The sequence below is a fragment of the Pangasianodon hypophthalmus genome, chromosome 3 (genome assembly GCF_027358585.1).
Source record: "Pangasianodon hypophthalmus isolate fPanHyp1 chromosome 3, fPanHyp1.pri, whole genome shotgun sequence".
Taxonomy (NCBI): Eukaryota; Metazoa; Chordata; class Actinopteri; order Siluriformes; family Pangasiidae; genus Pangasianodon; species Pangasianodon hypophthalmus.
Genome location: NC_069712.1, coordinates 2642501 through 2657500, shown reverse-complemented (window position 1 = coordinate 2657500; position 15000 = coordinate 2642501). Strand labels below are relative to the sequence as shown.

Here is a 15000-nt window from a genome sequence, read left to right as displayed (position 1 = left end):
ATCATAGGTTAGATCTCTGTTTTTCTTCATTTCTCTTTTTTATTAATTTATTCATTCAGCTAAACTTCCTGTATTGTTCACTACTTGGCCATGCTGCGCCTCGCTGCCTCACTGCCTCACTGCCTCACGCTGCATCACGCTGCCACTGTGATGCTAACTTTGCTTAGCATTTATGGCCAAAGGAGGCTTTTAAACACCGCAAACTGTTGTGTTATTGGGAAATTTTATGGGTTTGGCTTATTGTCGAACCCTGTTGGTTTGTGTGTGTGTGTGTGTTCCTGCGCAGGTGAGTGTGTGTAATGCTCATCAGAGCTTTATTGATCGCTGCTTTAAGTGGTTGGCAGGCTGGAGCAGGCTTCAAAGCGCTGGTGACCCACAGGCCTTTTTATTCGTCCCTTCTCTTTCTCTTTCTCTCTCTCTCTCTCTCTCTCTCTCTTTCTCTCTCTATCTCGTTTGGAGTAATTTCCTTCGATTCGATCACCAGTCTCGACATGGAGGGAAATTAGCAGCGGGACTATAGCGCCCGGACCGTCGCTCTGCGTGTAATAAGTTAACCTTTTGAAAATGAAAATTGATTGTGTGTGTGTGCGTGTGTGTGTACGTTGAAAACGAGAAAGCGGGATCTCGAGAGAGAGAGAAGGTAATAACACGGTAATAACCGAGGAAGACAGGCAGGGCGGTTCACTTCATTACACTGTCACTCTGGCCTCTCTTGGACAAACCCCTTTTCTCCACCACTTAATGAAAATATCGACAGCCTGTGTCATAACTTCCCCCCGTTGCCTCGGCGATGGAGCAAGATGACGTACAAACAAGTGTGTAAAATCGCACGTTGTACAGCGTCGATACCTAAGCTTGTTCACAATAGGTTTTTTTTTTTTTTTTTTTTTTTTTTTTAGAGTGGTTGGATATTCAGGTGGTTACACTGTTGCTAGGCCACTTAGAAATATGCAAATCGAGCATAAGCTAGCTAGTTTTAGAGGCTAATGATGTAGCTATTAAATCATTTATACAAAAAAAATTTAAAGTGAAACAAGATAACTAGCTATTTTGTTAGTTAGCTGTTAGCGTCTAGCTGTTAAATCATTTTGTGCAGACTGTTATAAAAGTGCAGTGACTGTGGAAATAAGACAAAACTATCCAGAATATTCACATTTCCCTTGCTAATGTGATGTGTTGCTAAATTATTAAGATAAAGCTTTGTATAACAAAAATTATGATTTAGATCGCTAACACAGAGCCAGGTAGACAATATCAAGGCATAGTGGCAGAGGAAATGAGTCAAAATCATCTAGAATAATCAACATTTACCAAAGATAAGTTGTTATCTTACATGGAAAGGCCTTCATAAAATTAAAATTAGGATTAATCTAGCCAGGATGAGACAAAACCATCAGGAATGCTAACTGTGTAAACACTTGGTGTAACTAAAATTACGATTTAGTTCACTAGCACATAGCTTTGCTATGCTAGTTAGCTGTTTAGGACTGTCAGGAATATTAACATTTACCTCAGATAAGTTGCTAAATCACTAATAAAAAGGCTTTATGTGACTAAAATTAGGATTGCTGGCTAGCACAGAGCCAGTAAGCCTAATATATAGACAACGTAACGGCATAGAAGTGGAGAAATGAGACAGAATGATCAGGAATATTAATATTTACCTCAGATAAGTTGCTAAATTACTATTAAAAGGCTTTATAGGACTAAAATAAAGATTTAAGTCACTAGCGCATAGCCAGTAAGCCTATTATATAGACAACGTAAAGGCATAGGAGCGGAGAAACAAGACAGAATCATCTAGAATATCAACATTTACCTCAGATAAGATGCTAAGTTACTACAAAAAGACTCTGTATGTCTAAATGATGTATGATTTAGCTATCTAACATATAGCCAGTAGTTAGGTAAAGGTACAGGCATAGTGACAGTGAAAATGAGACAAAATTGTCTAGAACATCAACATTTACCTCAGATAAGTTGCTAAATTACTACAAAAAGACTCTGTATACAATACTAAACTAATGGTTTAGCTAGCATATAGTCAATAAGTGTTATGTAGACAATGTACAGGCAAGAATTGTCTGAAACATCAACATTTACCTCAGATAAGTTGCAAAAGTACTACTAAAAGGCTAAAATGATGATTTATCTAGCTAGCACATAGCCAATAGGTCTATCATATAGACATTGTACAGACACAGTGACCGTGGAAACAAGACAAAACCATTGGGAATATCAACATTTACCTCAGACGTGCTGCTAAATTACTACAAAAAGACTCTTTTTGTGATTTTAATGTTTTAGACTCTTTTTGTGATTTTAATGTTTAAAATTTTAATGATTTAGCTAGCTAGCACAGAGCCAGTAAGTGTTATATAGACAATGTACAGGCACAGTAACGGTGGAAATGAGACAAAAATGTCTGGAACATCAACATTTACCTCAGATAAGATGCTAAATTGCTACTAAAAGGCTTTATATGACTAAAATAATGATTTAAATCACTAGCACAGAGCCAGTAAGCCTATTATATTGACAACGTAAAGGCGTAGGAGCGGAGAAACGAGACAGAATCATCTAGAATATCAACATTTACCTCAGCTAAGATGCAAAAGTACTACTAAAAGGCTAAAATGATGATTTATCTAGCTAGAACATAGCCAATAGGTCTATCATATAGACATTGTATAGATACGGTGACCGTGGAAACAAGACAAAACCATTGGGAATATCAACATTTACCTCAGATGTGCTGCTAAATTACTACAAAAAGACTCTGTATGACTAAATGATGTATGATGTATGATTTAGCTAGCTAGCACATAGCCAGTAAGTGTTATATAGACAATGTAGAGGCATAGTGACAGTGGAAATGAGACAAAATTGTCTGGAACATCAACATTTACCTCAGACGTGGCGGTATATTGCTAATAAAATGCTCTGTGTGGCCAAAACTACAGCATAATTAAATCTAGCATCAGCCACTAAGCAAATATCACTGGGTTTTGCTGTATAGTGAAACGTAAACATTGTGTCATGACACGCAAAGTGTCAAGAAATCACAACTACTAAAAGAGTCTCAAAACAATGTGTTGATTAACGTGCACTTAACTGTTAGTGTGTGTGTTAGCGTCTGTGATTGTTAGCATGTGTTTAACAGGTATTAGCTTATTTGTTACTTTGCTTTTGGGCATTGCTTTGTGTTTGTCATTTCTAGAGACCACTGAGCCGTGTCTAGCGTCCCGTAGGCTGTGTGTGTGTGGGTGTGTGTGTGTGTGTGTGTGTGTGTGTTAATTGGTAGTAATAGCTCTGTGATTGGTTCATTAAAGCGGCGCCGGCTTCGGCTGCATCACACATCTGCAACATTTAATTAAAGACCTCACAAACCTCAAACACTTCACAAAGCTTTCTCCTTCACACACTACCTCCTCAATTAACGCATTCTTTCTCTCTCTCTCTCTCAATCTCTCTCTCTCTCTCTCTCTCTCTCAATCTCTCTCTCTTTGTGTCTCTCAATTTTTCCACACAGATTCTGTGACTGAGTGTCCTCACAATTGCCATGGCAACGGAGATTGTCGCTCAGGAACTTGTCATTGTTTCCCAGGGTTCCTCGGGCCTGACTGTTCACGAGGTAACACGCATACACACACACACACACACACACACACACACACACACACGCACACACACACACACACGCACGCACACACGTCGTAATTGGTTTCAGATTGTTATCAGATGGAATGCAGCTGCCTAGCAGAGCTTTCACTGATTGGATGTTATTAGTGAGTCAGCTAGCGTTGAGATCTGAACACTCCATCCTGTTCCGTAGAAAAATATAATTAATTTATCAATTATAAACCAAAGGCAAGCGGGTTACCAGAAAAAAATGCTAACTTTTGTATGCCTTTAGCTACAGCAGGGTCTGAAAGTTTGACCCCACTAACGTAGAAAGAGTTACCAAGAGAATACCTCAGTTAGCAACGTGTTTTTTTTTCCTTTGTTTTTTCTTTTAAATGTTTTTTAAAATTATAATTTAGCCTTTTCTAAAAAAAAAAAAAAAATGGGCGCACTAGAAGATGATGATTCTACATAATTGTTACGTCTATATGACGAGAAAACTCAGTAAGCTGTGTCTGGAATATCAACATTTGTCTCAGATGTGGTAGTAAATTTTTAATTTTATGTATGTAAGTGTTCAATATGGCGAAAAGTACAACTTAATTAAATTTAGCATCAACGGCTAAGCAATAGTCAGTGTGAAAAAGGTTTTCCTGTAGTGTGAAACGTAAACATTGTCTCTCAACAAAGTTCCCTGATATGTAGAATGATCATTTTATATTTATGCATTAACGTTGAAGAGTTACGCAGATGATAATATAGTTTTATTTATGAAAATATTTTAGTTGTGATAGACTTCCATTGCATGTTAGCTGTATTAGCATTGTAACTTCAGTGTGAAACTATGGCTACGTCCACATTAATCCAGATCTGAAAACTGCATTTTCGTTTTAAAACACTTTCCGTCTACACTGGCGTTTTCAAACGTTTTCCTAAAATTGCTCGTCCACACTGAAACATCTGAAAACACTCACATGCGTAACAACATAAGAAGCTTTGGCCTGCGTTATTTCCGTCAGCCAATTTATTTACTTTTATTTAATTTTTTATTAATTGATGCGGCAATGTCAAAGAAAAGCAACAAGGTTTTTTTTTAAGGATAGGTGAAGAGGTGGAGTTGTTGCCGCGGGTACCCCAAGACTATAAAGTTGCGAAGGTTGTACAAAGTGACATTAATCTTTAACAACGCTATCAAACTGGATAGCAGGCACAACAACTACAGTACAACATCGTCCACCATCTTGTTTGTTTTGAGTTGAATGGGTCACATGACTAAAAATACCTCATTGTTCATGAATATCTCCGTTTTTTACAACGCGAAAATGGCGTTTTCATATTTATCCATTCGGGAGAGCGTTTTCAAAAAGCTCTGTTTTCGCTGGACAAAAACGCTGTCGACAGAAGGCCAAAATGTAGAGAAAAAGATGCGTTTTCAAATTTATCCAGATTAATGTAGTCTATGTCTTAGCCGATTGAACACATGACTTTGCCCTTTGACCTTTGTTTCAGCTGCGTGCCCAGTGTTGTGCAGTGGGAACGGTCAGTACTCCAGGGGGCGCTGTCTGTGCTACAGCGGCTGGAAAGGCACTGAGTGTGACGTCCCCAATAACCAGTGCATCGACATCCACTGCGGCGGCCACGGGATCTGCATCATGGGAGCGTGTGTGTGTAACGCCGGATACAAGGGGGAAAACTGCGAGGAAGGTAACGCTACAATTAGAGAAGGGCGATATGACAAAAATATCATATCATTATAAAGTCCAGTCACTTTGTTATTGATGTTATATCATCATATTTCTCAGCCCTAGCTGCAACTCCTGTCTAAGGAAACTGTGACACACTTGTTCCCGTTGCTTTTTGACATCAGCCAATAGGAGGCAGTCGGGGGCGGGGCTTCAGTCATTAATTATTAGATCACATACAGTCCAATTCTATACATACACCTAAATACCTAAGTACCTACATCTTGCTAGCCTTGATGAAATGCTAACCATGGTTTTGCTAAAAAATTCAGTAAATTCACTTCATCACACCATCCAATTCTTGATTATTTTCCTAAAACAGCATGCCATGAAATTTTATTGATTGCCTAAAATGCATTTTTCTGAACACTCCAGCAAGCTGAGACCAAGAGAATATAAATCACTAGAGGATTAGAGACCAACTGGAGCAGTGTGTTCTGTTTAAGTCCTCTTATTCAGTATACATTTGAGGATTGATGTAAAAAAACAAAAAAAAAACATCGATCTTCACCCAAAAACACATCTACACCAGAGCAGCAGCGCATACCAATGTGCTTTCTAATGAATGACAAAAATGTCCTTGGGAAAGTGACCTTAGTGTGCTTATTGTGCTGTCTTTTGTATTTTTGAGCCTTTAGTCAGAATGAATTGTGCTCTCCACGACCCTCACAACCTGTCGCATGCTTAAAAAAGTCACTACAAGTCACCAGAAAAAGTCAGACTAATTTGCATATTCATTAAATCATCATGATCATTTGCATATCAAAACATGCTACATGAAGAAGGAAGATATTCTGAAGAAAAGAAAAGAATAGAATAGAAAATAGATTTTCACTTATTTCTTTGTAGTAGAAGGAAGTCATCTCTGATCACAGCATCACAAACAAATTATTTATGTGGTTATAAAATTCTATCATTTCTATCAAGAACTCAGATGAAATGAAGCAGCGGTCACGAGGGAGTGAGAAACAGACAAGAAGGAAATTGTTACAGTTCAAATAACTCACCATTATGACTGTAAATATCACCAAGAGTTTAAAACCAAGAACAAAGAATTGTGTGAGTGGACAACTGGTGATCAGTGATTGGTCATTGGGATCAGTGGTGATCTCTGATTGGTTTTTGGGATCAATGATGTTTCGTTATTGGTCATTGATTGGTTATTGATCAGTGATTGATCATTTGGATCAATGATAATCAGTGATTGGTCATTGGGAAAAATGGTGATCATCGATTGGTCATTGGGAACAATGGTTATCAGTGATTGTTCAGAACAATAGTGATCAGTGATTGGTCATTAGGATCAGTGGTGAACAGTGATTGGTCATTAGGATCAGTGGTGATCAGTAATTGGTCATTAGGATCAATAATGAACAGTGATTGGTCATTAGGATCAATAATGAACAGTGATTGGTCATTAGGACCAATAGTGAACAGTGATTGGTCATTAGGATCAATAATGAACAGTGATTGGTCATTAGGATCAATAGTGAACAGTGATTGGTCATTAGGATCAATAGTGATCAGTGATTGGTCAGTAGGATCAGTGGTGATCAGTGATTGGTCATTAGGATCAATAGTGATCAGTGATTGGTCATTAGGATCAATGGTGATCAGTGATTGGTCATTAGGATCAATGGTGATCAGTGATTGGTCATTAGGATCAATGGTGATCAGTGATTGGTCATTAGGATCAGTGGTGATCAGTGATTGATGAAAATGTAAATAGAGTCAATAAAGGACCAAAGTCACCAAGTGATCTAGTGGTCGCAAATCAAGTCGCTAATTTGGCAACACTGGTTCAGTCTCATGTTCTGATGAGTGAAAGTGAGTAAAACCCTTGAGGCTAAGTTCTGCTCCTAAAGTCCACATGTTCCCTCATGTGAAATGCCTTTAAGATTTCAGCCGAGGGGACTCAAGCAAGGGGAAATGAGAGGGGAAGTTGATGAGAAGCAGTGGCCACTCAAGGTCAGATTAGCAGGATTAGGTGTGTTAGTTGTGGCTTGTAACCAAAAGCTAGGTCTCGAGAAGCATGAATTAACATTTAACACCTCCGTTTCGACTCAGGAAATCCCCAGTGATTAGCTGATGTTAGAAGAAGGAAAAGCATTGAGGACGGTTCCTCTAATTCCTTAAAGCTCTCGAGCGTGAACTCTCTGACCTGACATTTTCACGTCTCGTTATTGGAAACTATGCGGTTCTTTAGGGTTCAGATAAGCTTGTGTAGCGCTCGGAGAAGTTCACAGTGTGCTAATACAAAACACACGGTGTACATTTCTCAATTAAACGCCCCTGTGTTCGTGCACATGCTAGCTGGGGTCAATTATTAATTGTTATTGATTATTAATTGCTGTAAGTAACATCTTTTTCCTGGAACAGGAACAAAAAAAAAAGTGTGCACGTAAATTTTTTCTAGTGTCTACATCTTAATCAAACCAAACAAGCACCTGGTTTAAATGTGCACTCCAGTTTCTACCCTGGACAAAGCACTATATTGAAAATGTACTGTGTTTCAAGTAGCGATCCAGTCATCATCAGCGCCTCCATTAAGGCCTGTTTCATTACGCCATCAAAGATGGTGAGATAATGTGTCACAAACACACTCGCTGATTACCATCAGGGCTGGAGGAGACATCGATTTCTCACACACAGACTCTTTGGAAAGCTCTCGTCTCTTTGTGCTGAGGACAAGATGGTCAGATTCACAATCACTGAAAGAGAGAGAGAGAGAGAGAGAGATAGACAGGGAAAGAAAGAGAGAGAGAAAGAAAGAGAGAGAAGGAGAGACAGTGAAAGAAAGACAGAGAGATATGAAGAGAGTAAGACAGAGAGAGAGATGAAGAGAGTAAGACAGAGAGAGACGAAGAGAGTAAGAGAGAGACGAAGAGAGTAAGACGGAGAGAGAGATGAAGAGAGTAAGACAGAGAGAGATGAAGAGAGTAAGACAGAGAGAGACGAAGAGAGTAAGACAGAGAGAGACGAAGAGAGTAAGACAGATATGAAGATAATAAGATGGAGAGATATGAAGAGAGTAAGACAGAGAGAGAGATGGAGAGATATGAAGAGAGTAAGACAGAGAGATGAAGAGTGTAAGAGAGTAAGAGAGAGATGAAGAGAGTAAGACAGAGAGAGAGAAAGAGACAGAGAGAGAGATGGAGAGAATAAGACAGAGAGATGAAGAGATTAAGACAGAGAGATGAAGAGAATAAGAGAGAGATATGAAGACTGTAAGACAGAGAGATGAAGAGAGTAAGACAGAGATATGAAGAGAATAATACAGAGATATGAGGAGAATAATACAGAGATATGAAGAGAGTAAGACAGAGAGAGAGATGAAAAGAGTAAGACAGAGAGAGACGAAGAGAGTAAGAGAGAGACGAAGAGAGTAAGACGGAGAGAGAGATGAAGAGAGTGAGACAGAGAGAGATGAAGAGAGTAAGAGTGAGACAGAGAGAGATGAAGCGAGTGAGAGAGAGATATGAAGAGAGTAAGACAGAGATATGAAGATAATAAGATGGAGAGATATGAAGAGAGTAAGACAGAGAGAGAGATGGAGAGAGTAAGACAGAGAGAGAGATGGAGAGAGTAAGACGGAAAGATGAAGAGAGAAAGAAAGACAGAGAGAGAGAGAAATACTGTAAGACGGCGAGGCAGAGGGGAAAAATCAGTATACGCATCACATTGTATTTTTGCACTGTAGCTAGAAGTTAAATAGAAAAATTACATTATTGCCTGAAACCAACCATCACTATCTGATGACTAGCTAACTTTAGCTAACTTGAGCAGGATAATTCTGTAATGTTAGCGAGACAGAAAAAAAACAGCGAAGCTTACAGATTAGCCGAAAACTCAAACTCGCCAAACGATAGCGAGGTAGAAAAGTTGAACATTGCTTTCAGTGGAATTCAGAAGTGTTGCATTATTAATATACACTATACACTACTAATATAATATACATTTTACAGCATATTATAAAATATGTTAGCAGGCTATCAGTCACTGAAATAGCTAGCTTAGTTAGCTAGCTAGGACACTGATATTTATGACTTTGGGTGATAAACTACCGTAATTCCTAGACTATCACGGCTACCGTAAAAACCCTACCAATGGAGGAAATTCTGTATCGTACCATCACTAGACCTTCCGATAATTCTCACATCGTAGCTAATGTTCAAGTGTTTAATTCTAAACCTGATTAATTATTAAAAGTTCGTTATTAAAATATTCTATCTATGCTAATGCAAACATTATAATTTTGCATAGCTTTGCTGGGAAAATCGTACGATCTGCTGAAGCGCAAATAATGTCTGCATTTTTGTACATTAAAAAGTAGAAACATTTTAAATTATCTTTGATATAATATTTTAATACAATTTTTAATTATTGTATTTTTTTCTTTTTGATTTCACATGTAAGAGTAGACGAGGGAGCAGCACCATTTTTTTTTTTTTTTTGGACAGTAACATTCCCACTGTTCAATAACATTGATTTGTCTCAGTAAAAACACACACACACACACACACACACACACACAGAAACAGAAGGAGGGAGGGGGCTAATGTAATTAAGTGTGAGTGAATTGTGTTTTCTGGGACTAATGAAATGGCCGGCGGTCAATGGCCTGATTAAGACTCATCAACCCTCTCTCTCTCTCTCTCACACACAAACACACACACACACACACACATCACCAGTAGAATTACAGCACAGGACTTTCTGGACTGTCCCGGGTTGACACAAATCACGAACACAAACACACACACAAACACACACACGCATTGTTTTACTCTCTTTGTGAGGACCTTTCTTTGACATAATTATTAATGCAGCTAATTAACGCTATGCTACACCTAAATCTAACACTAGCTTTGACTTCAGCAGCCGAAAAGAAACTTTTCAGCTCATTTAGTTTTTAAATGAAAGCAGTTTTCCTCATGGGGACCAGCTGAATGTCCCCACAAGGTCAGAACTGTCTATGCTTGTGGGTACATTTGGTCCCCACCACGGTATAAACACAGGCCCATGCACATGCAGTGTGTTGGTATTAAAGTGAAAGACAGAGGTGGCCATCTTACGCTGTAGAGCAGCAGACATGGCAGAGTTTCTCTTTTTCCCGTTCGGAAAGCAGGTATGAGCTGATTATGGTTCTGGGAAAGTCAGGATTCAGGGAAAAGCATTAAATAGTGTTAATGTTTACTAGTATGTGCTAATAAATGACCTAATAATCATTTTCCTCCAGTCTCAAATGATTTTTGTTGTTGTTGTTGTACAAGTGTATCAGGGTCATCAGGGAGTGTGTGTGTGTGTGTTTGTATAGAGGGGAAGTAGAACAATCTAGGACAGTCCTTTCATCAAGAAAAAAAAAAAGTAGACAGTGAGACAGAGGGTGTCTGTAAAACTTGTACAACCAATCAGAGCATGGCTTGATGATTCAGTGAGCATTGCAGCCAATGAAAATAGAGAGGAGGCGTGGCTTAAAGCATCGTAAGCTAAATAAGAAGTGAGCATGAGCGATTTCTTTTATTTAAAGCAAATATTAAGATATGAATTCTATTGCATAATAAAATAAACATTTTTTTCCCTTGTTATCATAATAATCATAATCATTACTGTGTTTTGTGTTATGTTGTTTGGCTGAAATATTTTTTGTATTTTTGCTCAAATTGTTCCTGACGTCTTTCCAAAAATGTCCAGTGTTTCTAACTGATCAATGCAACTAATACATGCGTTCTCTCTCTCTCTCTCTCTCTCTCTCTCCCCCTCTCTCTCTCTCTCTCTCTCTCTCAGTGGACTGTGTTGACCCGTCGTGTTCAGGGCGAGGTGTGTGTATTCGAGGTGTGTGTCACTGTAACTCCGGTTTTTCGGGGCCAAGCTGTGAGCTGCAGAAAGCCCTGTGTCCTGAACAGTGTTCTGGTCACGGAAAGTTCCAGAGCGACAGCGGAACCTGCACCTGTGATGAGAACTGGACCGGACCGGACTGTTCCATCGGTACTGTTAACACACACACACACACACACAAAACGCAAAAAGTTGTTTGCTTCTAACTTCATCCAATCTGTCTGTCTCTCTTCTCAACTTTGTCTCACTTCATCCTGTCTGTCTCACTCTCTATCACTTCATCCTGTCTGTCTCACTCTCTATCACTTCATCCTGCCTGTCTCGCTTTCTATCACTTCATCCTGCCTGTCTCGCTCTCTATCACTTCATCCTGCCTGTCTCGCTCTCTATCACTTCATCCTCCCTGTCTCACTCTCTATCACTTCATCCTGCCCGTCTCTCTCTCTGTCACTTCATCCTGTCAGTCTCTCTCTCTGTCACTTCATCCTGCCTGTCTCACTCTTTATCACTTCATCCTGTCAGTCTCTCTCTCTGTCACTTCATCCTGCCTGTCTCACTCTTTATCACTTCATCCTGCCTGTCTCACTCTTTATCACTTCATCCTGCCTGTCTCACTCTTTATCACTTCATCCTGCCTGTCTCACTCTTTATCACTTCATCCTGCCTGTCTCACTCTCTATCACTTCATCCTGTCTCTCTTCTCATCTTTCCCTCTATCATTTTATCCTGTTTCTTCTTCGTTGTAAGAGGTAGACAGAGAGAAAAGAGAGAGGAAAGAAAGAAAGAAAAAAGGAAGAAAAAAGGACAACAAGACAGACAGACAGAAAAAAACAGAGAGCAACTCTAAAAAGAAACTGAACATTAGTCACACACACACACACACACACACACAGAGGGCGTGTAACTTCCTGTCCACAGGCTGAAGCTGTATTGACGGTACACTACGGGGAGGGAGAACTCACACTGACACACATCTGACCCAGGGGCTGCTGGGAAATTTTCCCTCATTCTCTGCACATTCTTCCTTCTCTTTTTTCCCCTCGTTCCCTGAGTTCAGGAGTGTTAGGAGATTGCGTATTGTGGGCTGGATTATATCACTGAATAATCAGATACCGTGATGTAAATTCATAATCAGATACCGTGATGTAAAATCGTAATCAGATACCGTGATGTAAAATCGTAATCGGATACCGTGATGTAAAGTCGTAATCGGATACCGTGATGTAAAGTCTTAATCACATACCGTGATGTAAAGTCGTAATCGGATACCGTGATGTAAAGTCTTAATTAGATACCGTGATGTAAAGTCTTAATCGGATACTGTGATGTAAAGTCTTAATCAGATACCGTGATGTAAAGTTCATAATCAGATACTGTGATGTAAAGTTGTAATCGGATACCGTGATGTAAAATCTTAATCAGATACAGTGATGCAAAGTCTTAATCAGATATCATGGTCTAAACTCTTAATCAGATACCATGGTGTAAAGTCTTAATCAGATAATGTGACGTAAAGTCATCATCAGACACCGTGATGTAAAGTCTTAATTATGTACTTTGATGTAAAGTGGCCTAATGGATAGAGAGTTGGACTTGAAGGTGAACCTGAAGGTCGTGGGTTCGAGTCTCAGGTCCGGCAGGGATTGTAGGCGGGGGGAGTGAATGACCAGCGCTCTCTCCCACCCTCAATACCACGACTGAGGTGAGACCCTTGAGCAAGGCACCGAACCCCCAACTGCTCCCTGGCTGCCCACTGCTGCCCACTGCTCCGGGTGTGTGTTCACTACTGTGTGTGTCTGTGTTCACTACTGTGTGTGTGTGTGTTCACTACTGTGTGTGTGTGTGTTCACTACTGTGTGTGTGCACGTGGATGGGTTAAATGCAGAGCACAAATTCTGAGTATGGGTCACCATACTTGGCCACAAGTCACTTCACTTCACTAATAATTTAATTTAAACTCTTAATCAGATACCATGATGTAAAGTCTTAATTAGATACCGTGATGTAAAGTCTTAATCAGATACCGTGATGTAAAGTTCTAATCAGATACCGTGATGTAAAGTTCTAATCAGATACCGTGATGTAAAGTCTTAATTAGATACCGTGATGTAAAGTTCTAATCAGATACCGTGATGTAAAGTCTTAATTAGATACCGTGATGTAAAGTCTTAATTAGATACCGTGATGTAAAGTTCTAATCAGATACCGTGATGTAAAGTTATAATCAGATGCCGTGGTGTAAAGTTATAATCAGATACCGTGATGTAAAGTTCTAATCAGATACCGTGATGTAAAGTCTTAATTAGATACCGTGATGTAAAGTCTTAATTAGATACCGTGATGTAAAGTCTTAATTAGATACCGTGATGTAAAGTTCTAATCAGATACCGTGATGTAAAGTCTTAATTAGATACCGTGATGTAAAGTCTTAATCAGATACCGTGATGTAAAGTTCTAATCAGATACCGTGATGTAAAGTCTTAATTAGATACCGTGATGTAAAGTTCTAATCAGATACCGTGATGTAAAGTTATAGTCAGATGCTGTGCTGTTTTTAAACGATTATCATTTGAGAATTTGCTTGTGGTTTTTCAGCTCTAATAGAAAGAGACAGTTTGTTTCTTTCTCTCTCGCTTTCTCTGGTTTTGGCGTGTTGATGTGTGGGCTGAGTTTATTCAAAGTTTTCCTGCTTGGAAATATGATAGCTGAACCCACACACACACACACTCACACACACACACACACACACACACACACACTGGAATCCTTTCAGTATGCATTTAAGTCGCAATTTTCTTGCTGTCTATCGCTGTTGTTGCTTAGACTCTGTGATGGAGAGTTTTATTGACAAACAGGTGTGAGGTGTGTGTACACTACGCCAACTCACTCGCTCCCTATAAAGTGAACTTGCAGAACACACACACACACAGTAAAAGCAGTTTTATTGGCAGAAGCTGGAACGCGGGTCCACACCGCAGCCTGATCCATCCAAGGTTTGATTTGTTTACATTCCCAGAGTTGTGGGAGGTCTGAACACACACACAGAAACACACACACACACACACACGCTGATATATTGACAGCAGAACCCAAAGTTCTGAGTGCACAATCAGGAACTGTTTTTATTTCCCCAGTTATTGAAACAATAATGTGTCCAATTTTTTCTGTTGTTATTTCTCAGACAATACTCCATCATTCGTTCAAGAGTAATGCGTTCTGATTGGCTGAGAGAAGTACAGGACTGCACCAGCTGAGTCAATACCAAGTTTTAATTACTAAAGGAATAGTTTTGAACAGTTTCCCTTTCACTTCAAATGTAGTTAACGTGTTAACTCATTGGAGATATCTCAGGAGATAGGGGGCGTGGCCTAAAAATGTTTTTCTTATATTGGGACATAATATGTAGAATACAGCGTGAGATAACGCCCTCCATGATGTAACCATGGCAACAACCATTTATTTGTTGCTTATTAATATGTTGTTGTTGTTTAAATGTCTATAATGTAAGGAGTAAAACACTGTGTGTTGTGCTGTTAGAGGAAAACAATCAACTGATCAGGTTGATATGATGAAGCAGCGTTACACTATAAAAAAGTCATTACTGAGAAACCGTAAAAGAAAGCATAAAATCATAAAAGTCCTGAAGATGTCGGGAAACCTAAGCTTTAGCTCTGACACTGGAGACTCCTTCCATAAATACAGAATAAATGTCTCCTTACTTGAAGAAAACTTCACCATTATTCAAGAGCACTGTGGTGTAAAATGGAGAAGAATTAACTGAACATTTCATGCATAA

At 39.2% G+C, this 15000-nt stretch overlaps 1 protein-coding gene across 16 annotated transcripts in view; it reads left to right on the top strand.

The window, feature by feature from the left end:
• Positions 1-15000, top strand: part of tenm3 (teneurin transmembrane protein 3) — a 758992-nt gene that overhangs the window by 656702 nt on the left and 87290 nt on the right. For all 16 annotated transcript variants that reach the window (XM_053232303.1, XM_053232299.1, XM_053232292.1 and 13 more), the window contains 4 exons: positions 1-7; positions 3533-3634; positions 5134-5328; positions 11154-11354. The exon at positions 1-7 is cut by the window's left edge and continues 204 nt beyond it. In XM_053232303.1, the coding sequence (XP_053088278.1) occupies positions 1-7; positions 3533-3634; positions 5134-5328; positions 11154-11354 (505 nt within the window). The remainder of the gene's footprint in view (positions 8-3532; positions 3635-5133; positions 5329-11153; positions 11355-15000) is intronic.